This window comes from Acanthisitta chloris, unplaced genomic scaffold (genome assembly GCF_000695815.1).
Source record: "Acanthisitta chloris isolate BGI_N310 unplaced genomic scaffold, ASM69581v1 scaffold33163, whole genome shotgun sequence".
Taxonomy (NCBI): domain Eukaryota; kingdom Metazoa; phylum Chordata; class Aves; order Passeriformes; family Acanthisittidae; genus Acanthisitta; species Acanthisitta chloris.
The window spans coordinates 17,292-43,765 of record NW_008663790.1 but is presented as its reverse complement, the minus strand read 5'-3'; the positions used below and the strand labels follow the sequence as shown (position 1 = coordinate 43,765).

At 40.8% G+C, this 26,474-nt stretch overlaps 1 protein-coding gene across 1 annotated transcript in view; it reads left to right on the top strand.

The window, feature by feature from the left end:
- Window positions 1-6,548: 6,548 nt before the first annotated feature.
- LMTK2 (lemur tyrosine kinase 2) overlaps window positions 6,549-26,474 on the top strand; it is a 32,703-nt gene continuing 12,777 nt past the window's right edge. Inside the window, exons 1-7 of the mRNA XM_009071102.1 lie at window positions 6,549-6,603; window positions 14,115-14,239; window positions 15,096-15,240; window positions 16,939-17,012; window positions 17,533-17,651; window positions 18,388-18,475; window positions 26,290-26,423. Coding sequence (XP_009069350.1) covers window positions 6,549-6,603; window positions 14,115-14,239; window positions 15,096-15,240; window positions 16,939-17,012; window positions 17,533-17,651; window positions 18,388-18,475; window positions 26,290-26,423 — 740 coding nt within the window. The remainder of the gene's footprint in view (window positions 6,604-14,114; window positions 14,240-15,095; window positions 15,241-16,938; window positions 17,013-17,532; window positions 17,652-18,387; window positions 18,476-26,289; window positions 26,424-26,474) is intronic.

Below are 26,474 nucleotides of genomic sequence, written 5' to 3'. Positions count from 1 at the left end.
AGCGGGTGCCGTTTAGCCCGGACACATCTCGGCGTGGTTTCCTTGTTTTCCCGGTGAATCACCAGGACTCCGTCCCTGGGTGGAGGCTCTCCAGCGCAGACGGCTCTTTCCTTTTTTCCGGTCAGATTAGTCGGATTCCCCCCCGACCCCCCCGGCCCAGGCTCTCTAAATAGTCATGTAGTTCACATTTATTTCTCCCTTACGTTAGGTAACACTAACTGCCTGCGATTTCCTTGTTTATTTTCCTGCTTGTCTGAAAAGCACGAACTAAACAACATGCCCTCTCAGTCCTAGGAGTGACTGATCAGGGGTGTATTAGTACTCACAGGTACCAACTGTGTCTCTGATTCACTTTTATTGTTAGTATTTCATTTGGACTTGCAAGCAAAGCATTGTATTGAGGCTGAATTTTGTTAGGGTTGGTCTTGAGTGTGTGCTGAGATTCCTGTCTAGTTGTACAGCTAGAATAGACAGTATGTTCAGGGAGGAGGAGGAGCAGTGGGGAGGGAGAGATACGAGGCACAGAGATTAGGTAATTTGGCTGCTATTCCACAGAAAGTATCAGAACTGGGAGTGTAACCCGAACTTCCTTTAGTTTTGGACCTGTGCCTCTTTCCCAATGTTTTCCTTCCCTGAACATTTCTGAATTGTTCATAAGTCACTCCCTTCATCAGCCTTCTCTGAGGTATTTCTTACTTCTTATAACAGTAAAATTCTGAAAAAGAGAAAACTGTCAGTCAAATCTGTATTTCCTTTGATTAAATGATAGGGTTTTTTTCCATTTATGAAATACTTGAGGTTTGTCCAAATAATACCAACTTGTCATCAAACAGAATGAGTTCTGTGTGCAGGACTTTTCTGGTTGTTACTTTCCTTGAAATGCAGTTAATTTGTCTGTTTAAAGGTAGATGTCAAAGTGTTTTCTTTGTTTGAAATACAGTTTCCTCTTTGCTGTGAGGGCTGTGCATGTGCCTTACAAAGATAGGTGATCAAACCATAACTTCCAGTCCCTGGGAAAAAGCTTTGTTCTCAGCATGGAAAGCTGATGGGACAAAATGCAGGACATGATATTGAACTGGTCTGTGGGGTTTTCCAATTCTGTAGTTTCAAAAGGCAGAGCAGGGTATGCTAACTGCAGTGCTGCTAGCAGAAGTGTTTGCAGTGATGTAATGTTTGACTCACACAACATGAATGAGATATTGTAATCTTAGGTGTTGGGTTTAGTTATAATTTAGGCCAAGGTATGTATACATGGGATGTTATCTGAAGTTTAGCAAACTGTCCAGATTCTGTCATGGAAAACCCAATGAACTCCAGGAGGTGAAACTGCAGCTTTCCATCGAGTCTTTGCCCATAGAGTAACAAGTGATGTATTTGGATTACTTAATTGATGGATAGTTAGTACTGAAACCTTTAAGACCTCACTAGGAACCTTGTCCAGTTTCACTGACATCACTTTTGCTGGGAAGACTTGCTGCAGAATGAAATAATGTCTCTGGGTGGGTTTGTGTGCAGCAGATTCTTGGTCTGCAGCATGTCCTGTATCCTCACCTGTATCAGCAGCAGGAACCAGTTAGAAAGCTACAGGGACTTTGGTTTTTTTTCTCCTTCCCAGTGGATGACAATGAGATTGTTTCATCTTGAACCTTCTGTCATTCTAGGCATGTTTTATAACCTGTCTGCAGACAAACCTGTGACTTTATTTTGCAGGGTTAAGAGTCATGAGTTGTGTTTAAAAACAATTGAGCTACATTGTGATGTCCCTTTTGTGTGTCCCATGACAGGTTGCTTTGATTTCCACTGTTGTGGTCTCCATTCTGCCTTGGCAGTTCTTGCAGTTCACCATAACACTTGGCTTGATCCATGGGAGGTGTAAACTTGGGAAGAATTTAATAATGGGTTTTTCATAAAATGATTAATAACTGGTTTCAGAATTATTGCAGGATCCCACAGCTCTTCACCTAACAGGAATGGTTGCTGCTTGGACAATGGAGAAAGGTTTTTATGTGTGTTGCCCTGAGCCGGTAATAGGAGTGATGGAATCCACAGAAAAAGGAGGAAGATGCCTGTAGTTGTTGTAATGAATTTTACAGTATATGTCATGGAATATACCCATAATAAGTTGCCTTCTCTTTCGGGAAGGAAGCTGGAATGCTGGAAGTGGTGACGGGCAGGTCCTAGCAAGATGGGATTGGATTCTGTGTTCAAAACTGCTCCAGTTTGTGGAACTGCTGTGGAAGTTTGCCAGCCTGGGGAGCTGTCAGGTTCCCAAGCCTTGATCCAAATGAACGATCTGCTCTTTTCAAGTGTGGCTTCACAGTGTTTGCCGATGAAGGCTTGCATTGATGGTGTGCTCTATATTTGTCTGGCAGTTTTGATGTTACGCTTCTAAACTAATTGAACGTATGTTTTTTTCAATCCAACAATAAGGGGAGGAGGTAAAGGAACTGAGGCTCTAACTGTTGCCCTGGTTAGGGTTCCTAGTAATTATTGTAGGAAATAAGAAAACCAAGATGTCAGAGATGCTACTAGCTAAAAATACTGTGACCAACTTAGATGTAATTTATTCTGTGAGTGGAAAAGGAGGATACTGATATGTACCATGATAGTTCTGAATTTAAGGTCTCACTTTATACTGGAGGTGAGAGCTGGGGGAAGGTGTGCTGGAAAGGTGTTCATGGACTGAAGTACCAAAGTTGTCTTGAGCCTGCAGAGTGTCAGTGATTTTACCCAAGTGCAGCAGTTTGAGCTGACTTGGTCTGTGTGGCTGAGGTAAGGGCCTTTGTGCGCTGGTCTTCTGCAGCAGCATTTAGCAGCCAAGCACAGTGCATCACAAACTGCTGTGGCTGCTCTGCTGTGCTAGAGCTTTCCATTTACATTCAGGCTCTCAGTTCTTCTCACTTGGATTTCCATACCTGACCTTAATTCAGCTGCCTCTCAAGAAAGCTGAGAATCTGTATCAAGGCTATGTGTGTAATGTCAGACAAGGTGTTTTCATCATCTCTGTGCTCTGTGAAGTCTTTGAAAATACAAAGTAACAGGGACTCAAAAATACTCTTGTTTTCCTGTAAAACTTGAATAGGTGGTAGCATTTGTGGCAGGTGTGTTCAGTTTTACATTTGTGATGAATTATGTAGTCTGTTCAGCTGAACTGAGGCTCTTCTGTTGCCTACAAGATATTTTGGTTTGTACTGAGGACCTCAGGTGTGGGACTGAATGGCCCAGTTGGATGTCATGGCAGGGAGTCCCTGGTGATGGACTTGGTAATGTATGATACATGAAAAGATGAATAGAAATTGGTATATAGTAACCAGAGACATTAATCTAGAGGATCTAGATGTTCATGCAGCTTTATCTAGTGTGGTCACCTGGCCACAGATGACAAATCAAAGCTTTGAGATGAAGTCACTTTGTTGTTGTTGAGTTCTGTACCATATACACACTCCTGGGAAGATTGTTGCTTTAGAGTTGCTTCGGTATGATGTTTGACTTGGAGTTCTGTCAGTCTGGGGCCAAATTGCAGTTGTGGCCTGTGGTTTGGTGCACTGTAAAATGTCTGTGACTCTTGAACATCATAAGAAAAGCAATTTTCTAAGTATATGCATGTTAGCAACTCAGATCACTTAAGGAAAAATCTTGTAAAGTGAGGATTTAAGTTGTGGTATCTGCCTTCCTTGGGAGTGGTCTATCCTTCCTCCCCCTTTCAAGCACTGAAAGGGTTTACTTCTCCCTATATTTCTTTTCTAGCCTCTGTCCCAGACACCTAATAATTGTAGAGCTTGAGCTCCTAAGTTGTCTTTTATCTTTTGTGTCTATGTGTGACTTTGAGGTAAGAAGCCAAGCCTGACTTGGCCTGCAGGGATGTTCCTTGCAAGGTTTTGTTCAGAGGCTTGGGCTGCTTTCTCTGCCTGTGGCTGTGAAGTGTCTGGACTTTGGTACAACTGAAGCAATCCTTCCAGGAGGAGGTCACTTTCTGAAGTAATTTCTCACATCTTGAATGCTTGGGTGTATTTAACAATTCATCAGGTATCATATAGCACTGATCAGAGATGGTCTAAAGGTTTGTTGTCACAGCATCAGGCAAGGGGCATTGGTTTGAAAGGGCCATCAGCAGCTGCTGGTTGTGCCCCAGAGTCCCTATATGAAAAGGAGTTTGTGTTACCCAGTCAGATCCAGCATTTTACTTGAAAATCACAGAAGACAAAGTTCCATTTTTGGCAGCTACTTTTGAGCAACTGTCAAGCAAATCTGTTTGGGAGCAATTTTCTGGACATTTGCTGTGTTCTGGTTCCAGTCACTGTCCACATGTGGTTTAGCTGTGTAGGGTACAGGGACCCTCTGTCAGTGTAATGCCAGAGCTGCAAAAATCACAGCTCTGCAGCAGACGGACAGCACAGGGAGTACTGAAGTCTTCCTTGGGTTTATTTTGGGTCTGCCTTTGTTTGGTCTGTGATTAAAGTATCTGGAGCTTGATACAGTTCTGGATACAATTTGCAATAGTTTCAGTGCTTTTGTTGCTCTGTATGAGCTCTTTGTTTTCATTGTGCTGCTGTTATGAAAGATCTTGAGCAACCTCTAGATACTAGAAACAGTTTGTAGACTTTTATAATCAGAAATGTACCAAGTGTGTGAGGATAGCCCTGTGAGGCTGCACTGTGCTTCGAGCACTGCCTGTAGCAAGGTGCTGGGGTTATGTACATGTGCTTCCTGCAGGCTATGTCAGGGAATTGTCTGCAGAGAGATTTTCAGTATGAGATGCTGGTACAAAGTAACACCTTGTCCAACACTACAACACTTAGAAAAGTTTCCTTAGCAGTAAGAAGACATGACTGCACTGACTTAACAGTGACAGGACTCTTCTGGGACTCCCATTGCACCCTGAGACTTCTTTGGTATGAAAAAGGTGTAGAAAATGTTAACAGTAGACTGTTGAGTGCTGACTTCTAAGCTTTCAGTCTGTAGACCAGATGCAGTTCTCCAAACTCAGTCACTCACTCTATGGCCTGTTCTTCTAAGGGATCCTTTAGCTCTGAATAGGGATAAGAAATAGATCTTAATAAGCTCTTCTAGCAAAATGCTGCTCCTGTCTTTCTTTCCTGCATTTTTTAGCACAGTTGTACACTGGAGTTGGAAGTGCATCGCTGCAAAATCAAGATTCCAGAAAATCCCATCACGTAAAGTTCCATGTATGGATTCCTTTCACGTGAACTGAAAGAAATTAGTCTCTTTAAAACCAGTGTGTCTTAATAGGTAGAAATAGTGTTGTTTTGATGTCCATGCTGCAGGTGATTCTCCCTGGTGGTTTGAAACATCATGATGTATGATCTTCTCATGCTGCTTTAAATGACTGTGGTCTTCCCTGTGTAAAAAAAATACCTATGACTCCTGTGCCTCACTGTTGGAGAAATACTATAACAGATGAAAAAATGCTGCACTTGAGCAGGAATTAATTGTCAAAACCAGCATCTAGCAGTGCAGAATAAAGTATGCTCAGCAGAATTTTGTGTGTGTGTGTATATCCACACACATACACATGCATACACACACTTAAGAATCAGATGGTATGTTTGCAAGATAATAATGCTACCCAGATTTTCCAGAAATGCTGCCATGAAGGCATGAGGCACATAATTATTTAACATGGATATTTTTTACCTTGTCTTAAGATGCCTTTGTGCAAACATGAGATTCTAACACTGAAACTTCAAACGGATCTCTCCCTGTAAACACTTGAAGTATGAGCCTATATTTAGTCCTTATTAAAACTGAGCAGTATGCTGTTGTGTGAGTAATTCTCTGACATTACTGGGAAGACTTGTAGGATAATAAAATAAGGTCAGTAATGTAAAATTAACCCCAGCTCACAGTTTTACTGGTTGCTCAGCCAACACTCAGACCAGGACAAGTGTTCAGAAGCAGTGAGGCTTGGGGCAGTATTGTTGGGAGATGCTGTGGAACATGAGAATCCAGCATGGCCCTGGATATTCCTGCCACAGGGGACATAACCTGTGCCACCCTTGTGTACAGAGTGGGCTTAAGCAGCTGTAGAAACTCATTGGAGCACACTCTGGAAGCATTTGGGGGAGCAGGGGATAAAGTTTGAAAAATATTGGCTTAGGTTGCAGAATAGACTTCTGTTCTTTCTAAGGGCAAAGAGGAGGACTGAGATAATTGGCCAAGAATTGCTGACACAGAGTTACAGGTCCAGCTGTGATATGAAGTAGCTGAGATTTTCGCTTGAAAATATTGTAACTTACTGCATAGGACAGTAATTATTTCAGGGTTGTGTGTCCACAGAACACATTTAACTGTGAAACTCAGGCTTTTGTCACTGCAGAACTATATCCAGAACTTGAGGTGGGTGGAGAAGTGTGTCAGAAGGTTATTTTTATTGTTTCATGGGGAAAAATTCTGTAGGAAAAGGCCCTTTTGCTGTCTTTGTTACCCCTACTTCTGATGATTGACTGTTGCAAAGAAGCAAAGCTGTTGGTTTTTCAAAAGAATTGACTGTGCACATGCATTGGCCTCTCATCCCACCCACCTGCCCCATGAGGGACTTCAGTGATGGAGCTCTAGGGCAGGATAGGGACTGTGATGGACAAGGTGAGTAGAAGGGTGAAATATTTCCATTTCTGGCTAGGAGAGTATGGAAACAGACTAACCTGGATGTGACTTTTGTTTGGGTTTTTTCCCCCACACTACTGCTGAAAAGTCTTGTCATCTCACTTGCATCTTTCAAAGTTTGGGACTCTGATTTGGGCCTTGTGACACAATTCAGGTTTAGGCAGGAAATATTTTGATTGATAAGCTGTTAATTACCGCTTCTTGTTGTCAGAAAAATTAAGTACAGTTGTGCACAAGTACTTGCACAGCTGTAGTTTTAAGTCCTTAAGAGGGTTTTTTTCTCAAGCCTATATCTAGGAATTAGGATTTTCCATAGAAGGGAAAATAAAATCAGGTGATAAAGTGCTTTTGTATAAAGATATAGAATAGGGAAGGTAACTTGTTAGTAATGCAAATTGGCATTATCCAGTGTAAGGGCAATAATAATGTCATGAGAGGAGATTTCTGAAATAACCCTTCAATTAATAACATTTTCAATAGTTTGTTCCAGGTTGTTGTTTTAAAATAGCCATCATTTGTGGTTATTTGGATGGCAATAAATACTAAAACTCTGAAAGCTGCGAAGTTCAGCTGAACTGAGAAACCTAAAAGTCCCTTAAGGAGTGTTGTGTATTGTTCTTAGGGGTTTGCTCAATGGAGGAACAATTCCAGTCTCTGCCTGAAATACTTTGGGCACTTGGGAATGATTTTAGGTTTCATAAAGGGGCTTACATTGTGGTGAGGACATTGAGTCAATGAAAGTCCTCTGAGATCTTGGGAGTGTTCCTTCTCTAGTACTAGTGACATACTGGTAATGGCCATTCAAATCAGAGGGCTGATTGGAATTTGGAGTGTTTCTTGCTAAAATTCCCATCATTTTTTCCCCCCAAAAGAATGTCTGAAGTGCAGACAACACTCCTTAAGCTTTTGTTTGCTCGTGTTGTATTGTTAGCTGAAGGTTGGTGATTTGAATGCCCTTCTAACATGGTATTTTAGAGCCTGTTGTAATAGAGTTGCACAACAGAATGATGATACTGCACACATTTCTGTTGAAACTTATGCTCAGAAATGATGCTGTTTTTTTGGCTCAGTTGTTAAATGGAGCTTAGCAGGAAAAAATCGAGATGACAGGAATGCAGCAATGAATGGAATGTGCTCTAGAGCCTGCATTACCTAGAACTCTTGGCACCTTTTGCTTTAGTGTTCTACCTGTTACCTGCAGGCTGTCGGGATTGATGGGCCTGGTTGTGTCTGTATTGGTTTTGTGCTTATTAGTAGCAAAGCTCTGAAGATTTCAGGGAGCAAATAAGTGCAGGGAAAGATAATGATCTGAATCTGTCTTGTGGAGAACTGGGTAGGAGTCGATAACAGTTTCCCACTTAATTGCTGGCATAGAGGAGAATGACACCATTATTTAGGAAAATTGGGATGGCTTTTAAAATCATATTTATCAAACCCACTATAAATTAGGGTGGTATTACACTTGTAAATCTGGTTACATTAATATCCGTTAAATGCAGAGTACGTAAACTGATTGAGTTTGTGGAAGATATCCTGGGTGTAGCTAGGAGAAAAATGAGATGTGGTCATTCATTAGGATTTTAAAGCCTGCTCTGTTCTGACTTGTTGTCATAAAGTAGCATCTTAGTTCATGATCATATAATTTGAGCGTGTCCAAGAGACAGTTTGCTGTCATGCTGGATTTGTGCTGGAAATAGTTATATCTATTAGTGCCAGTTCTGTAGCTGCTCCTGAAAGAAAAGAGGCTCTTGCTTATGCAGTGGGACTGTTGTTGCATAGCAACTACTGTGCTGAAAGCTTAAAATCAGATGCTCCCTTGGAAGTTCACTGTGCCCTAATAATGCTTAATTTATCTGGGCCTTGTGCTGCCTTTATCACAGTAGTGAATGTCTTTTATTAGTGCACTTGGTTATGTCTGTCATGTACAGTTACTTTTCCCCCAAGCTTAGAACTGTGTGGTGTCATGCATTTTTTTAGCCCAGTTACCCCAGTTACCTCAAGGTTGAGACCTTCATGATGTGATTAATCACATGGAACCAAATTTGAATGAGTCAGAGTTCAAACACCGTGGCCTTCCATAATCTGGTAGTAGAAGAAAGGCAAGCCCAGCATCCCTCATGGACAGGCAGCTCCACTTGGTCCTGGGTTGGCCTGAGTGGTGGCTGTGGGCAAGTAAACATGGATGGAGCATTTGGCTTGCTAGGGTGCTCATTGCTCCTAATTAATGATAGCAAAGGATGCCACAGGTGGATGACATGTGGGTGTGTGAGAGCATTGTGGGCAGACTGGGAAATTCAACAGAGAAGGAAACCAATTCTAGAGAGAAAAGAACTGGTGTTTGCTCAGTTATTGCATTGTGAACTGTTTTAGGAAGAAAGTAGACTTGAAAAAAACTTGGGAAGGTATAGGGAATCCTGGCCTATGGAAGTTGCTTTGAAGTATGCTTTGTATGAAAATAGCATTTTTCCACCCCTTGCAGCATTGCAGTCCACACTGACATGTGTGTTCTCAGGTCTGTACTCGATCCTGGGAATGCCAGCAGAGTTTATCATCACTCTGTCCTCACTGAGTCTGTTCATGCACTTGCTGTGTACAGGCTTTGACTTCCCATGTGCTGGGGAATGTAGACTTGAGTGTAAAACTTGCTTAGGAAATGGCATAGACTTCAGAGGTGCTGAAGAATCTGCTTCAATAGCTGCTCACTAACTACCTGCCCCAGCCAGGGCTTTGAATCCTGTGTGATCTGTGTGCTTTTAAAAGGGTGTAAATGACAGATAGAATCAACATCTAGTACTGTGAAGCTTTGAAAGAATATCTTATTTTTTTGTTGGTAATTTAGGACCATCTAGATGCCATTTTGGGCTGGAACATTTGGTGGCACAGAGTTTGGTAGCATTCTGCTGTGTTAACCTTGCAGTGACACACAGTGACTCAGGTGCACTTCATCTCCTGCTTATTTTCATAGGAGTGATATAATCCAGGTCTCTTCCTCCAGCTTAAGTAGTTTGGATATATCAAAGCAAAGTCATCTTGACTGTGTTAGATGACAGGAAGCCTTTTGCTGTTGGCATGTTATGGATAGTATTTTTTGCCCCCTTTTGCAGTTCTTTTCCTAGAGAACAGTTTCTGACTTCTGGAGAGCTATTAGGATGCCATAGGTTGTTACAGCAAATATTGGCAAGGTTTTAAACTGATGTGCTGAGCAAATCTATTAACTTCTCTACTTTTAGAATCTATTATAATAAGATTCCTGACTTCTGCATTAAATATGAAATTGTGAATGATGTTTATTGGATTTTATCTAAGTTTGTATTAAAATTAAGTAAATTTACAATTTTTTTAACTAGTTTTATTTTAATTAAAGAAAACCTTTCTGTGCTGACTCTATAAAATGTTCCTGTGCATTTATTGGAATGGATTTCTTGCTGGTTGCTTTTTTCAGTCAGGATCTTAAAATAAAGACCTGTAATTCCTTCATGCTCTCACAATTTACAAACATAAGAGTGGGTTAAACATCTCCTACCTCTTCAGTTCCCAGTCATGTTACTAAGATCCAGTGAATTAATCACTGGATGGAAATAGTTGAGAAATGCAAAAGAGGTTATGCTGCAGCAGATTTTTCAGCACTTTGTCAAACACCAGTTCCAATACTTAATCAGTGACTTCCATCACTGAATATGTATTTATGCAAGCTATTAAAATAGCTTCACTTAGAATAAATTTTAGCCCAATTACAGGTTGCCATAATTTTATACTTAATTTTACATTCTTTTTTTTTAAAAACCTGCAAATTAAAAATATTAATTTCAATATAAGAGACTTCAAAGTTTATCCAAGCAGAGATGGATTCTGCAATTCTTAGTAAGTAGTTCTTGCTTGTGTGAGTCATCTAAAATGCTGTTCTGTAACTGTTGCAGAAACTTGCCCATGATAATTGACATTTTTCTTGTATTAAAGCATCTTTTTATAACCGTATGTGAAATTTGCCTTGTGCTTTTGGAAGTTTAGATGACTTCCATCTTCTTAACAGCAGACCATTAATGCTTAGCTGCCTTTTCAAGGGTGATCTTTGCTGTGCTTTTTTTTTTTAAAATCTAAAATCAAACCCTTCCATTGCTTTCTCCACTTAATTACTGCTAGTTCACATAGTTTCTTATCATGGGAATTACCAAAGGTTTTTAAGGTTAGGAAGTAACATAATGAGCAGCAGCAATATTTTTCTTGTCAATGTTCATTCCAGACCCTTAAGAGAGGTGGTTACATTGTGGGGAATAGTGTAACTTGCATAGGACACTGAGATTTCAGGCTTGATAAATGTAGTTTGCTTTACAGAAGGAATTCCAACAAAAATGTTGCCTTTTTCATATGAAATAGCTGAATACATGTGCAATGTATCTAACATGCAGTTAATGAAGCTCATGTTTGTTAGTGCTCATTATGTCTCACTTGGAGTTAAATAGGAGCTGCAGTGATAGGACAAGGGGTAATGGATTCGAACTGAAGGAGGGGAAGTTTAGGTTAAATATTAGGAAAAATTTTTCTCCTGTGAGGGTGGTGAGACACTGGCACAGGTTGCCCAGGGAGGCTGTGGCTGCCCCAACCCTGGCAGTGTTCAAAGCCAGGTTGGATGAGCCTTGGGCAACCTGATCTAGTGAGGAGGTGTCCCTGCCCAGGGCAGGGGGTTGGGACTAGATGATCTATCTGTAAGGTGCATTCCAGCCCCTAAAACTCTGTTATTCTCTGAAACCAGAAAACTGATGTAAGACCATCAGGAACTTGGATCCTCCTAGGTAGATTTGCTGTGATAACTTGTAACTACTGAGGGGTAAAATGAGGATCCTGACTTGGTGTGAGTATGGTAATGTTTGTGTAAACACAAGTGGTGGCCATGCTGCTGCGGCTGTGATAGGGCAGGGTGAGAGTTTGGTAGGTAGAGATAACATCTTGTTCCTAGACCAGCCTATGTACTCTGGGTGCACAAGCCCCGTGTCAGGTCTTGGTAAGAAACACTGAGATTGAAAGCAGTACAGCAAATGTTGAAGAGTGGCTCCAAGTTTCAGTAGAGACTGGTCCAAAAGCCCATTTGGAAGGTAATGTGCTGTTTGGATCAGGAAAGGATGCTCGTGAGAAGGGAGAATGCTCAGCTCTCCTGTAGGGAACAGGAAGACACTAAAATTCATGTTAGCCACATGGGCATCAAAAAGGAGACCTTATAATGTACCAGAAACCCAAAATAGAGTTTGATAACTTTTTTAGGTGTTTAGCACACCTGACAGCTGAGGTACACAGACATGGGCTAAGGTAGATCTTCAAACAGCAGTCAGACCTGCTGGCAGTGCATTCTGTGAGTGATGGAACATTCTCGTGGTGTCTGAGTTCATTGTGTAGTATTTCCTCGGTGAACTTTTCCAAATGCATGAAACCTTCCATGGACTTCAGGAGTCCTGATCTTCTCCTGGGAGCAGTGTGTGTTGTGGTTGTGGTGATGTGTTCCTGGAAATCTGCATCTGGTCAGTAGATAGTCTGTGGTGAGTTACCTTCTCATTTCAGTGAAGGTGGTGGTGAAGGTGAGGAAGTTGTTTGGAAATTAGGTGGGATGGGTTTGGAAACATGTCTTTAAAACAGTGTCTTTAATTTGTAATAGCTGGTAACGTAAATGTTTACCTTTTTATAGTAAAGCTACCTTTTATTATTTGGTTTCAGTTAGGAGTTCAAAGGAATCTCTTACATTTTATCTCCAGCTGTATTCCCTCTGTGTGTGTTTGTTACACTCATTTAGCTAATGACTGCACAAAATGCTTATATTTGTGGTTCAGTTAATTTTCAGTTTCCTTAGGTCACCAAACATCTGAAGGAAGTAAACATAAATCAGATGTTACCTTCCCCTTTTTTCTTCCTGATGCTTAGGAATGGAAAAATACATGGGTGTTATGTGAAAGACTTGATTTAAATGAATATAAATTTACTGAGAGCCTCTTCAGAGGCTTTTTAGTTCTCTTCAGCATGATGACTAAAAGGTGGTGAGTGGCCTCACATGGTGGTTGATCTGCATTTGAACAATGCTTAATATCTACAAATGGACTACTCATATCCTCTAATGAGGTTAGAATGCCACAGCTACTGTGGAAACTAGAAACAGTAGCACTTTTTTGAAAACCTTCCTTTTGTGTTAGCTTTCATTTGTTTTATAGAGGATATTCCCAATTGTACAGAGAATATGTAGTCTCGAAGTATGGGAACATGCTTTAAAATGGGATTTTGATTGTGGCAGTTTACTCTTAGGTGTCATTTTAATAAGTGTTCTGTGGAACATAACAAAAAGCTGTAGGTTTTTCTGGAGTTCACTTAGTTTTTGTAGTTCTTTGAAGGTTTAAGAGGTAGGTGGACAAGTCTGCGTATCCTTTAACTAGTGATCAGTTTCTGATTTTCTTTACTGTTGAGGCTTCACTGACACTGTAATCTGCTGGCAGACATTCTCATTGATACTGGGATGCTTTATAAAATCCAGTCAGTCCAGGTGACCTGACAGTGTTAAACATTAACACTGAGGTAATATCTAAATGTGTTTTAATCAGCTATGGTCCAACCCTTCTTCAGTCCCCGTGGCAGTACCTGTTTGAAAAGAAACAACAACAAACACAACCCCTCGAGATGTGTGCTCTGGTCTCCTAGGGAACTTCGTCTTTGTTCTCTACTGAAGATGAAAACAGGGATGAAAATAGGTTTAATAACCCTGGCAATAACTTCAGATTTTTCTAAAATGCCATTTGAGCTTTTGATCCTGTGTGAGTAATAGCCTGTCTTAATCATAGAAAATGTGTTGTAGAATGTTTGTATGTAATTTTGGGAAGATTGTTTGGAAGTGTGTTTGCAAAGTGGTTAGGAGTCTAAAATTCTTGAAATGGAGACAAATCACTTAATGAGTCACAATAAATAGAAATTGGGATGGAGCTGATTAGATCCACAGCACTTGTGACAGCAGCTCTGTGTTTGACATGCTGTCAGTGCATTTATTGAGAGACAGCACTGCCTTAGAGTAAGAGATTTTAAATTTGTGCACAGTTTGAGTGAGGATTTCTTCTAGCTGCTGGTTCTCTTAGGGCAGGAGTTTGAGCTCATGGGAAATGTCTCCAAAAAGACCAGGTTTCTAATAGATGTGTTTAGAGGTGTAAATAAATTTGTTGGCTTGTAAGAGAAAGCTGAAGCTTGGCACTGTCACTGTTCATCACCAGCTTCAGCACATCATGTTGGCTGGGGCCTCTTAGCTGGAACCAGGTAAGTCCAGAGCAGTGCAGGCAGATGGTAGAGCACAGATGTATTTTGCCAATTTGTCCTTTCTGTTGAGTTTTCTCTTACTTTTGATCATATCCACAGAGTTAAATGTTCAGACTCCCAGTTGTCAAATGAACTCAGGTGAATAATATGTTTAGAAAGAATTTCCTAAAATGCTAAGCATATTTATGCAACACTGCTTATGTGTTTATTTGCAGGAGAAGGAGCTACAGCTGAAATTCCCTCATCTTTTGTGATTCTGTCTCTGTGTACTCTGGTAGTACTGGTGATACTGCTCGTGAACTGTGTCTCTTGCTGTAAAGACCCTGAGATAGATTTCAAGGTAAGCACCTGAAGTTACCAATGTGTGTATAAGAGCTATTTGTAGCTGCATCCTGATAGCCAGAGTATTGATTATCTGTGCTAATCCTCTACAGTTATTGATTCTTCAGTGTCACAGTGCATTCTCTCTTCTGAAATCACCAGTGACTGTGTTCCTCCAGTCTGTAATGCCTTGATGCATCAATTTATTGTAGCTACTTGGTCCCTGCTGCAATAAGGATTTTTAATGTCTTTTCAAAATCATAACTAGCCATCAGGATCAGTATTAAAGTATATCCTTGGGACAGTTTAGCTGTAAAGAACCTGTTTGTTGTTTTCCTGTGTTTTCTGTGGTTTTTGAGTTTCTTAGTCTGCTGACAGGGTTTAAGACACTCTTGTCAAATAAGAATCCTGAACATGCATATCCACTGTAGCAAACTCTTGGGGAATTTTTATCATCAGAGAGTAGTTACTTTTGGAACATCAGTTATCAGTGTTCCTAAAATTGAGCTTTGCTCTCATTTCTAAATGGAGGATATTTGGCCTCAGCAGTTAGTGGTGATTCATTCCAAGGCAGGACTAGCATTAAAGTAACATCAAAACAAAGCGAAAAACCACCACCACCAAAAAACCAAATACACAAAACCCCAACCAAACAAACACTCCTTAAAACTCCCTTTTATTAAAGCAGTAAGTGATACTTTAATCTCTTTAAATCAGCAGTAATTGGAAAATAATGAATAGAAAACTAATTGTATGTCACTGTCCTTGGAGAACAGCTCAACCTCCTCAGCACTGCTCATTCAAACTAAAATAAATGTATTACTTCTAATTTTAAGACAAAGATCAGTTTGTTTACTAGGACTTTTTTTGTTTAGGAATTTGAAGATAACTTTGATGATGAAATAGATTTTACACCTCCAGCAGAAGATACTCCATCTGTTCAGTCTCCAGCAGAAGTGTTTACTCTTTCAGTTCCCAATATTGCTTTACCGACTCCCTCCCAGTTCCCATCTCGCACAGGTAAAACACTGGTTTGCAGTGGAAAAACACAAGCAGGCATTTTCAGTGGCCAAAGTGGAATGTGACTGATGATGTTTGACTTCACTGTAAAAATTGTTTGTTACAAACTTACATAAACTGAGCGAGTATGTTCTGTAGGGTATAGGAAATGCTGCTTGAAAGATGTTAACCTGTGGCAGGCTGCCCACGTCAGGGAGCTTAAGGGAACAAAACTACCTTCAAAAACCCTCTCTGGATGACTGTCATTAGATTTCTATATACCTAAAGGGTTTGAAGTACTCTGGGACATTAGTGACTTCTGCTCTTTAGTGGTTTTCTTCATTGGATTTTAACCACTACCCTTAAATGGGAACAAGAGCCAATCCCTTCCTTGACCGCAGTGCTCAGCTGCATCACTTGCTTAATGCCACTGTAGAATTTTCATGCTGTAAATGTGAGCTTGGTAAGAGAGAACATTAGATTTCCTTTCCCTGCGTGGAAAGGATTTGGAATGTATTCTTTAAAATGTAATTTTTGTAAAGGGAAACTTAAGCATCTTATAATACCGTAAGCACAGTTTAGCCTGAAGTAGTTGTTTTCACATTTTGCTATTTCACATAGTTATTTTTTTTACATATTGCTTGTGTTGCTTCATTATTAGATGTTCAGGGAAGCTTCTAGTAAAATTTCTGCACGAATTTCAAGAAACTGTCAGTGTGCCTTTAATGCAAGTAAAATGATAATCCTCCGTGTTTGAAAGAGCTGGGGAAAATTACCTGGGAAAATTTTTATGTCAGCTCTTCTATGTTACCATAATTGTGAAAATGATACTTTCACTACAGGTATTTTTCCAGAAGTGAGACAGTGTGCTTGGCTGAGGTACAGGGCTAAAAATGTGCCTGCACTGCTGTTAGGAGCACATGGACGGGGTGTTATACAGCCATAGCTGTTCAGTAACATAATGCTGCTGTAAATGTGGTTTGTGGAAATAAAGTTGCTGCTAGAATTCTCCTACAAATAGAAATGATGGAAAGGTTTTATTTGCATCTGTTTATTGGTGTTCCTAACTAATTAGGCTGCAGAGGGATAAGCACTGCTGAATCTCTGCTGTAGTGTAGGATCTGCCATTGTTACTGCCCATGCTCTGCCAAGATCTGGGGCTTGTTTTGTGTCCTCTCCCTCTCGGGGCTCTTCACGTGAATTATTTTTAGTAAGAAAATGTCCTCCTTCCAGATGGCAGCTACAAGTAGGGCAGCTGGGCTGAAGAATAAGTAGTCAAACCTTTCCTCTTAAAATGGGAACTCTCCATATAACTATAAATATTAAGATGTACAAACAATGAGCTTTATCTTACATTATTTGCTCTACCCAGCGACAGGCTGTGATACACTTTAATATTGGAAGCAGAACTTAGCCTTTTTGCTTTCTTACTGAATGTGTTAAAAAAATGTTGACATTTCCTGAGGAGAATCACTGTGGTTTGTGGGGTGTGTGTTCTGGTACAGCTTAGAAGCTGAACTTGGGAAAAGAGTCACTTGAGTGCTGTTGTCACCACATTGCCCTCATACTGTCTGGAGATCTGACCAAGTTTTGGTGCTGGAGCTGAATGTGTGCTTAATTGGGAATAAATCTTGGAGCTAGCATTATTTCCTCAGCAGTCAATAACTTTGGCCATCTGAGTGGTTTGACATGTGTAACGTTTGTTTCATTGTGTGACAGATGGATCAAAGTCTCAAGTTGCACGTCAGAGTCTAAACTACATCCAGGAAATTGGGAATGGCTGGTTTGGAAAGGTGAGAAGTCATCTTCTAATATTGCAGTTTGAGTCTTATTCCCAGCTGACTAAGCCTCTGTATTTACTTTAAGTGGTACTCAAAAGAAAAGAAAAAGTAATAGCATAAGAACCTGAAATAGAAAGTAGAAACTTCTTTACATGCATGTTTTAACTATAAGCACAGCACTAATGAGTACTTCTTAGGTTTACATGTAGGCATATAGACTTCCTAGGTAGACATTTTACTCACATGGATTTGAATTAATACATTCCTGTTATTAGCAATTCCTTCTAGGAAAAATATTAGAGTAAATAAGTTGTCTTCACTAGAAAAAACATGTTTTCTGTAAGTTCACATGTAGATCAGTTGTCAAGTTTTAATAAGTTATTGGTGTTTAATTATTAAAGCTCTGCTTGAGTTTGCAAAAAAGCCAGAAAATCTTTGTTACAGCCTATTTTTAGCTCTTGTTTTTCTTTGCAGGAAGACTCCAAATATTTTTTCCCTCTGATTAAAGACACAATGGTTCTCTCTTTTTCAGGTTCTCCTTGGAGAGATCTACACAGGCACTAGTGTAGCAAGGGTAATAGTGAAGGAATTGAAGGCAAGTGCAGGTCCCAAGGAGCAGGAACAGTTTTTAAGAAATGGAGAACCCTATTAGTAAGTACTGTGTCACAGCTTCACACTGTTGCAGAGGAGTTATGGGTTTGTTCAGTGTTGTCTCTGCTTGCTCCATCATGTGACCAAAATACTTCTCTTTAAAAAGTGCAACACAGTCAATCCAAAGTGAGCAAAAGTTATGTTCACTAGACATACCTCATACCTCATGGTGTGCTTTGCTGTGCCTGAATATGCTACAAGTGTGTGGTCATGGAGAGCTTTCTGTTCCTGCTGCTTTCTGATGTCCTGGTTACATTTGCAGCTCAGCTTAAGTTGTTGGCAGTTGTCAGAAGAAGAAATCTCATACCTTCTGCTGCATTAGCACAAGTGGTTTTGAAGCAATTTAGGAAAAGTAACTGATCTGGCTGGGAACTAACCTGGCTGAAAATAAAGGTTTAGCTTTTAGCCAGATCTGTTCCTTGGTGTAGTTCATGAACCAGCTGCATGCTTTTTATTTTTGGTGCAGGGGCTGGTGGGAGGATGGGTGTGACTTTCATGTGGCAGTGCTGGTTTTGTGGGTTTGAGATCCTGTGTTTTGGTTGCTCTCAGTGATGTGCTGCAGCAATACAAAGGAGACATAATAAAGGTGCAAATGGAATCTGTGGCTTTGGATACTTGCACCTTCTGCTCATGCCTCCCCCCCCCAGTGTTCTGTGTTGAAACTTCTGGTGGGGATTTCAGTGTGTTGTGTTACACCATGTTCTTTCTGGCTTTAACTGTATTTTTTTCACTCCAGCATTCTTCAGCATCCAAATGTTCTCCAGTGTATTGGGCAATGTGTGGAAGCCATTCCTTATCTCCTAGTTTTTGAGTTCTGTGACTTGGTAAGTGCACTTACACAAAGGGCTGCAGTTGTTTTCCCACTGGTGTAAATTGTATGTGCTATATTTACTGCCCTTTGCTCATGAAATGATTCTTTTTCTTTCTGGGAAGTTTTTTGGTTAACCAGAATTTCAGAAGACTTCTTTGTTGTTTAGAGACACCACAATTGTTTTTTTTTTGTTTTTATTCTCTTCAGTTTATCATGTACATTCTGAGTGCTTGTGGAATGTTCTGAAGAGGGAAATAGCTGTTCTTTCTTAGATAACAGAATTATTAATCTCTTTCAGTCGTCCATCATGGAGCAGGGAGTGTGGAGGGCAGAGGATCTCATAGCAGGAAGCTCTTTGTCACAGTTCACTATCACATGCACATGCAAACATCACATCCTAAATTATATTTGCTGTCTGTGCAACCTTAATGTGCTTTTATTACCATTTATGCAAAAATGGTGATTGTGGAAAATTGAAGCCACAATTTCCTCCCTGCTGCCTGCCCCCTCCTCCAGAGTGCCCAAATTTTACCCATGCTCTGCAGCTTTGGGCTAAAATGCAATGGCAGGCTCACTTCCAGAACCAGTCATGTGTTCTAATAGCTGGAATTTTCAGTTTCAGTGTACGTTCTCTTCCTGATCCTTTCTCTCACTCTATTCCCTGTGTTCTTACTGTATCCCCTCTTCCTGTATTCCCTACTTTCTTATCCTTTTATTTCCCTTCCCATGTCCCCTCCCCTGGCAAAGCAACTGCCTTGTTATGCTTCCTTAGCACTGAAAGAGAAGCGAGGAACACACTGAGTGATGTTCTCCCTGCTCTCTGCTCTGTTGGCAGTGCCACAGTGGCCACTGGAGATGGGAAGAGTAGCACAAATCCTTGCTCAGCCTCTGCATTTCTGGGCATGTGTGGAATGCATGTGGATGTTGTGAGGAAGGGGGTGCTGTGCATGTACAGAGAGTTTGAACTGTGCCCAGTACACAGAGTCATCAGAGACAAAAATTTGGATATGGCAATGGGTCCATAATCTGGAAAGACTTGAATTGCTTTATTGTGGCATAACACATTACTGAAAAGCAAACAGACCCTAAAGTCCAGGTGGTTGTCTAAACATTGGCTCAGTAGGTGCTGTTAAAGTTTGTTGTGTAGATAATATCTTAAGCAGAGTTCCTTGGAAAATGTCAAGACAGAACTGAACTCTGTGCATGGATGTTATTAGGAAATAAACCTTTCAGAAATAAGGTAGTTTGCATTTATAAAATTCAGCAAGATCCGTTTTTACCAGCTTTGCTGCTGCAGAATTTCCCTTTAAACTCAGGTGCACAAATCTCCTTCTAGTTGCATCAGTTGCCTCAAGCAATTTAAATATGAGCTAATGTGAACTCGAGTTTTCTTGAGAAGCATCAATTAATCTGTGACCTTAAATGACTATATTTTTCATTCGTACTCTTCTGCTCAAACATATTAGCTCTGGTAAATTAATGAGATAGAAGTGCTGATAAAATCATTCTTTTCCAAATGGAGGAAATGCCTCAACTTTTTAAGTGACTGATCAAAGTGAAATATTCTAGTTTTGCCAACAATAAAAACCACAGTGCCTAAGGTTAACAGATAAGGTTTTTTTACAGTTTTTCAATATGTAGAAATATAACAGTAAGATACTGATTTTTCAACCTGCTACTCAAATTCGAGTTTCTTTAAAAGGACCCTTGAAAGAGAATTGCATTTTATAGTCTATCAGATACACATCCAAATCAGATTGGATTGTTGCTGTGTGTTTAAATACTTATGAGATTTAATCCAACTTTGAATTTGAAGATGGAGTAACTTTTCAAGATTGCCCTACTTTAGGTGTAAAGGAAAAAAATAATATCCTTGTTTGATGCCTGATTATTAATGCCAAAAGTTGTCATGATCCTGCAGAGTAATCTGGAAAGGATTTTACTTAAGGGGATAACGTCGATTTTCACTGGGGGCAGTAAGCTTGACAGTTAAAGTCGTAGTTTTATAAATTTGAATGTAGTTAGGCTTTTCTTTGGAATGGAAAATGAATGTCTATGCTCATTTCTAGTGCAAGTGAACTAGAAGTTGGTTTTAGAAAACTGTGTATTATAGTGAGCTAAACATAACTTTCATGTTGAAGGTCTGGCTCGCTCAGAGTTCTGACTTGGTAGAGCTGAGTATGCCTTACACATCATAGTTTATATTTTGCTGTGCTCACAAATGCACAGGGGCTGGGCAGGCAGAGCAGAGTTCACCTGAGTGGTTTGGTGCAGGGACTGGGACGAGTGCAGTAAGGTAGCTCAGTATCCCTGGTCATCACTAATCCTTGTTGTAGTCCCAGGGCCTGGTGTGGGAGGAGGCAGGATTGGAGTAAGGGGAGGGAAGAGACAGGAAGAAGGAAGCAATGTGAAGGAAGCAGGAGGCACCATTTGGAATAGAAGGTGTGGCTAAATAGCTTTTTTTAGTGGACAATTTATAGTGGTGTGTCAGGAGGCTGATATTCTAGGAACAGCTTTTTAGCACTGTGGCTCGATGGCAGTCACTTGGATTTTTCAGACTTCTAGTAATAAGTGATCTCAATAGCTGGTAGCTCCCTTTGTGCCTGTTTTTACTGAATTGGGGTGCATGGAGGTGCTTCCAAAACACACAGGAATGATTCTTCAGTAGAAAGGCCATGGGGCAGGTACAGTTGAAGTGGCTGACCAGAGGTTCCAGTGTCTGTGGTTGCTCTGTGTTGTTCCAGTGGGAAGGATGAGAAACATACTCCTGTTTTGGTAGCAGTGATGTAATGCTGCACTAAAGCTCTTTGCCTTGTGTTACTAGTGGTGTCTATGTATATATAACAAAGAGTAAATGTGGTTTAATCTCTTGGTTTTATGCTATTAGGAATTCAGTGGTTAAGTAAAAAGGTGTCAATATGCCAACTGTGCTGGATAGGAAATGTAGATATCTTCAGGTGACAAGTTCTTTTGAGGCTCTCTTGGCAATGTTGACCTTGCTTTGCAAGTTTGGCATATTAAGTCATGAAAACTGTGGCTTTTCTACTGACCAACACTCTCCAGAGGGTACAGTGGTTGTTTTATTTGCACTCCTTCAAACTCCTAGCCTACCACAGCCTGTGCCCCTGTTGCTACTTCTCTTACTTGGGTTTGTAGCCTTTTTAAGGCCAGTTGACCTTGTCTTGGCTGCTCAGCCAGCCCCGTTGGATTATCAGTTCCCAGGCTCCTTGGCATTGAAAGGTCTTGATCAGAGGCACTGGAAACTGTAGTGCAGAGAAACCAGAGCTCGCTGGCAGGGAGCAAATGCTGAATGTCAGGCAGGCTGCTTGCTTGTTTTCTTGACCATAGAAACTACTGATACATTGCTGTTACACAAGATTGCTGGTTGTATGTGCAATAGCTGCACTGGCTGACGTTTAGCCTACTCTATAATGTAATCCAAGTTGCTCTAATCCAAGTGTCCTCATGTGTAAGTTGCTCATGTCCCTTGCTTTGCAGAGCTGAGGAAGAAGCAGGAGAGGTCAGTTGCACATGAGTGGTCTGAGCTTTGAAATTCTAATTTTTCTTTTGCCTGTGTTTAAAATTGTTTAGAAACTGGTAAATATAAAAAGAAATGCTTTAAAAAGTCTCACACCCTCCCTTCCCATATTCGTTTGCATAGTATATGGGTGCAGCCTGCTATGAATAGTTAACTATTCAGTGTTAAACATTGTAGAATGATGCCAGGTTAAAAATAGTGGTAGCTGCCTTATTAACTTTAATCTATTACTCAGCTCTGGGTGGCCAGCACTGTGTCAGCACAGCAAATCCTCTAATGGATTGACATAATTTATGAGTAAAGGAAAGTTATTCAAATGTGGAGGTAGCATGTATATTGTGAGGCTGATTTGCCTATCAAATTCTTACAGAAATTCTTCAAGTCTTGCAATTCCCTGAGCAGATGAGATCAGCAGGATGCAGTATTTGCCTGGAATGCTCTGTAGTTTGCTCTAGGGATGTTGCTGTTCAGGGAAGGTGCCTGGTTCTTTTTTTAATTTGGTTTTTTTTAATTACTGTCACCTGAAAACATCTTCAAATCAAAAAAGAATCTTAGCAATGAAAAATTCATAATCAAAGAGTTCAATCAATAGTCCTGGTCAATATGGATGTGAGGCAAATGGATACATCAGTGGTGTGTGGTTTGCAAAAATGGTGGAGACTTCAGAAGTTGTGTCTGTTGGGTTCAAAGACTCTGTGCTCTCACAACTGTTTAGTATCTCTTAAACATATGTGTGCCTAAGAGATCCTGATGGTGTAGGTGCTCTGTAACATGCACCAGTTTCAGGCAGCTGAGTGGTAGTGGCTGCAGGTCCTACCACTGCAAAGCAGCAGTGGAGGGGGAGGCAAGGGAAATACTTTTAGTTGACCAGGAACTACAGAAGGGATAATAATATGGTATTGTGTGACTTGGCAGGTAGTTTGCTAACTTGGTAAAAAGCTTCAGTAGACATAATTTGGTAACCTCTTTGCATTTTTAAAAGCATTATCATCAGTGCATTCTGGTTTAAAAAGTCCTGTCAGCCATTTGTTTGGGTGTTCATATGAACCCGGTACAGAATTTGCACAAAGGAAAAGCTGCCAGGGAGTGCTGTATGTAAATGTGCCCCTGGCTTCAGGCTGTTACAGAGGAAAAGCGTATTCAGACTTAAAAAATTCTGACTGCACTGAGAAGGATGGGAGGAAAGGCAAAATTTAGTTCTTCATGGAGTCCCAGGAGAAGAGGGAAAAGGCAGAGGAAGTTGGAGAGAAAGTGGAGCCTTCCTCAAGGATGATTATTGAGCTTTTTCTATTTAGATGTCTCTGCAGTGAATTTTGCAGAACTGTATTTATTCAGATTTATATATATAACCTTTGATATATACTGCATTAAAGTCTGTCGATAAAAGGCTGGTTTGTGGCTCTCAAAGTAGTGTGAGGATAGCATTGCTGTGTTTCTACTCTGCTTTTAGGCAGGGAAGCATCATAGGATAATTGAGCTCCCCCTAGGAGCTCAGGAGGTCTCCACTCCCAGCATCCTGCTCAAAGCAGTGTCAGCCTGAGGTCAGACTAGTTTTCTCAGGGTTTTGTCCAGTTGGATCCTAAAAACATCCAGGGATAGAAATTGCATATTCTCTCTGGGCAACCTGCATTTCTGCTCTTGTCCTTGTGTGTAAAACGGTTTGCCCTATGCTCAGTCTGAACTTTTCATGTTTCAGTCATGCCAGTTGACTCTTCTCCTCCACCCATGCTCCACATGAAGAGCTTGGCTTAGTCTTGAAACACTTGCTATGTGCTGGGCAGCTGTTATCTGGTGCTCCTGAGGTCTCCCTTTCTCCAGGCTGAATGAGCTCAATTCCCTCAGCCTCTCCTCATGGTGAAATGCTCTGATCCCCTCACTGTCTTGGTGGCCTTGTACTGAACTCATTCCAGTTTGTCTTGTTTTGGGGCAGCCAGTGCTGAGCACAGGATCTAATGTGGTCTGACAAGTGCTGGGAAGGAGATAATACCTTCCCTGGCTCTCCTGGCTCTGGTCCTGTTTGTGCAGCCTGGGAGGCAGCTCGCAGGCTCTGCTGCCAGGGCACAAAGCACTTGGTGTGGAGCTTTGTTTTGCCTACCAGGAGCCCCAGGTCCCTTCTGCTGCCCAGCTGGCCACTCCTCAGTTTGTGTGGCTGCAAGGGGCTTTTCCTTCCCAGGTGCAAGAGTTTGCATTTGCCTTTCTGGAGTTTTATAAGGTTCCTGTTGGATCCTTCTTCAGCTTGTCCAGGTCCCTCTGAGGGGTAGTTCAGCCATTGGTTTCCCCCCAGATCTTTTAAAGCAATACCAAAAATACCTGGTTTATATTTTTAACGTTGATTGTAGCCTTAATTAGAATAGAATAGGAACATAAAACCAGTATGTTTCAAGGTGCTGGATTTAACAAAAGTTGTTTTTCCTACAAAAATATGTGCCTGCATGAATAATTTACTGTCTAAGGGATGACACATAGCACTGCTCTTACTAATGCATTTAAAAATTAAAAAGTAATTCCTTGGTGCGTTTCAGGCATCCGAGGAACTTAATCCACCTGAGACAAGCCCTAAGCAAGCAGTTGTTTCAATGAATGACAATTTTGGAGCGATTTGCTTTCTCCAGGCTCTTGCTGCCACCTACAGCCAGCCCTGCTGGGTGTTCGGTGCTTGTATTCCTTGGGCAGTGCCCTCGGGAACCTGCCTGAGTTCCAAACGCTGTTCCTCTCGGAGCTGTTTGGAGCTGTGCCCTGGCAAGGTAGAAGGGGCTGTTCAGTTTATGGAGAAATGTTTATACATATAAACCTGTACCAGTACGATACTAAAGCTTTAATTGTAAGTCAGAAGAGTCTTTTGGGAAGCATTTTTAAAAATGTGATTCTGGAGGATGCAAATACATAAATGTTAACCTAATTAGCAGCTACATATAGGATAAAGAGAGCGTAATGAGGTTTTCTGCAGTGCTAAACAGTGTTAGGTGGTGTGTGTGTGTTCTCATCAGGTGGTGTAGCTACTTGCAGCATAAGTAGGACATGCAAAGCAGGTGAAGGTGGAATAGCTGCTTCTGTGCATTGCAGAGTCTATTCATGATGTAATAAAATCAAAATGAAGTTGTTTCACAAAGGAGCAGTGTGTGCTTTGAAGCAGATTGTCCTATTTCTTCTTATTTTATTAAATCCAAGCCAGGTTTGTGACTGTCCAGCTCAGCTGTCCCCAGATAGGCACCACACAGGCACCCACTGCTTGGGCTGTTAGAATTGTAAATTGTCAGCCCCAGTTAACCACATTAAGGAGGAGTGAGACACTTCAGTTATAGCTCCATAATGTATGTGAGCACCATAGATTTCCAGTCTTTTCTGGACATGGGTGGTTTATAGCCAGTGCAGACTGCTTTCTTGTCTGGTCAACTTCAAGAACTCCCTTTGGTCTCCTCCTGGCCCAAGGTTTAGACAGACAATGGCCATGAGCAGTTAGAGCCCAGAGTGTTGTGCTGGTGAAACAAGTTGTGATGAAATATGTTGTGCAGTATCAATACAGAAATGCCCTCTGAAATAATTTGCTAAGCTTAGAGAAGGTCTCTGTTTTAACTAACAAGAATACAGGAGTGCTGGGTTAAAAGTCCAACCGTGAGAAAAGGAACAATAATGGCATGAGGAACTTGTTCTTTTCCCTTGCTTGAATTCACTTACTATAGTCTTCTGAATATTGGACAGTGTTCAGTTATTTTCCCTCTGTTTCAAAGCTGTTCTTTTTTTAGTGCTTTATGGAGTGCTTCTGTGGGCTCATTAATTATGTGTCTGAGGCTCAGCACTGCCTGAGTTCAGGAAAACTGCTGTCATCATGGGAATTCTGACTGGAGTGGGGTGTATTACCAGGCTTTTGATATTAAAACTTGGTGAGCTGGCAGTGTCTGAAACCCTCTTCTCTGGTCTCTCCCTTCCATCCCCTTACAAATTCCAGACAGTCAACTTTGCTGATTTGCAGCACTTGAAAATTCATCTCATCTAAGAAGAGAGACTCATCAAACTGATTGTTTTTAATGGAAAGTGTTACTGTATGACAGGTTTTATGTAGCAGTCTGATTTAGGATGTTAATTACTAAATTATTTAATTTAAAACCCTTAAAAGGACAATAGCATATGGCTTAGACTTCTATAAGAATCCTAATGAAGACTGGAAACGAGGAGATTTTGTTGTTAAGCACAAATGTGGTCCATAATTAATGTGTTCAGTTGAATTCTAATTAAAAAAATTTCAAATTCAACCAACATAGGCTGATAAATATATTCAACTTCTTTTACAGGGTGACCTGAAAACTTACATCTGCAGTGAGCAGGAGCACATTAAAGGAGATTCCCAGATAATGCTGCTGCAGAGAATGGCCTGTGAGATTGCTGCTGGGCTAGCTGTGATGCACAAACACAACTTCGTGCACAGGTATGACAGCTAAACCTCACTGGGCCCTGGACACTCTGGAACTCAGAAAAC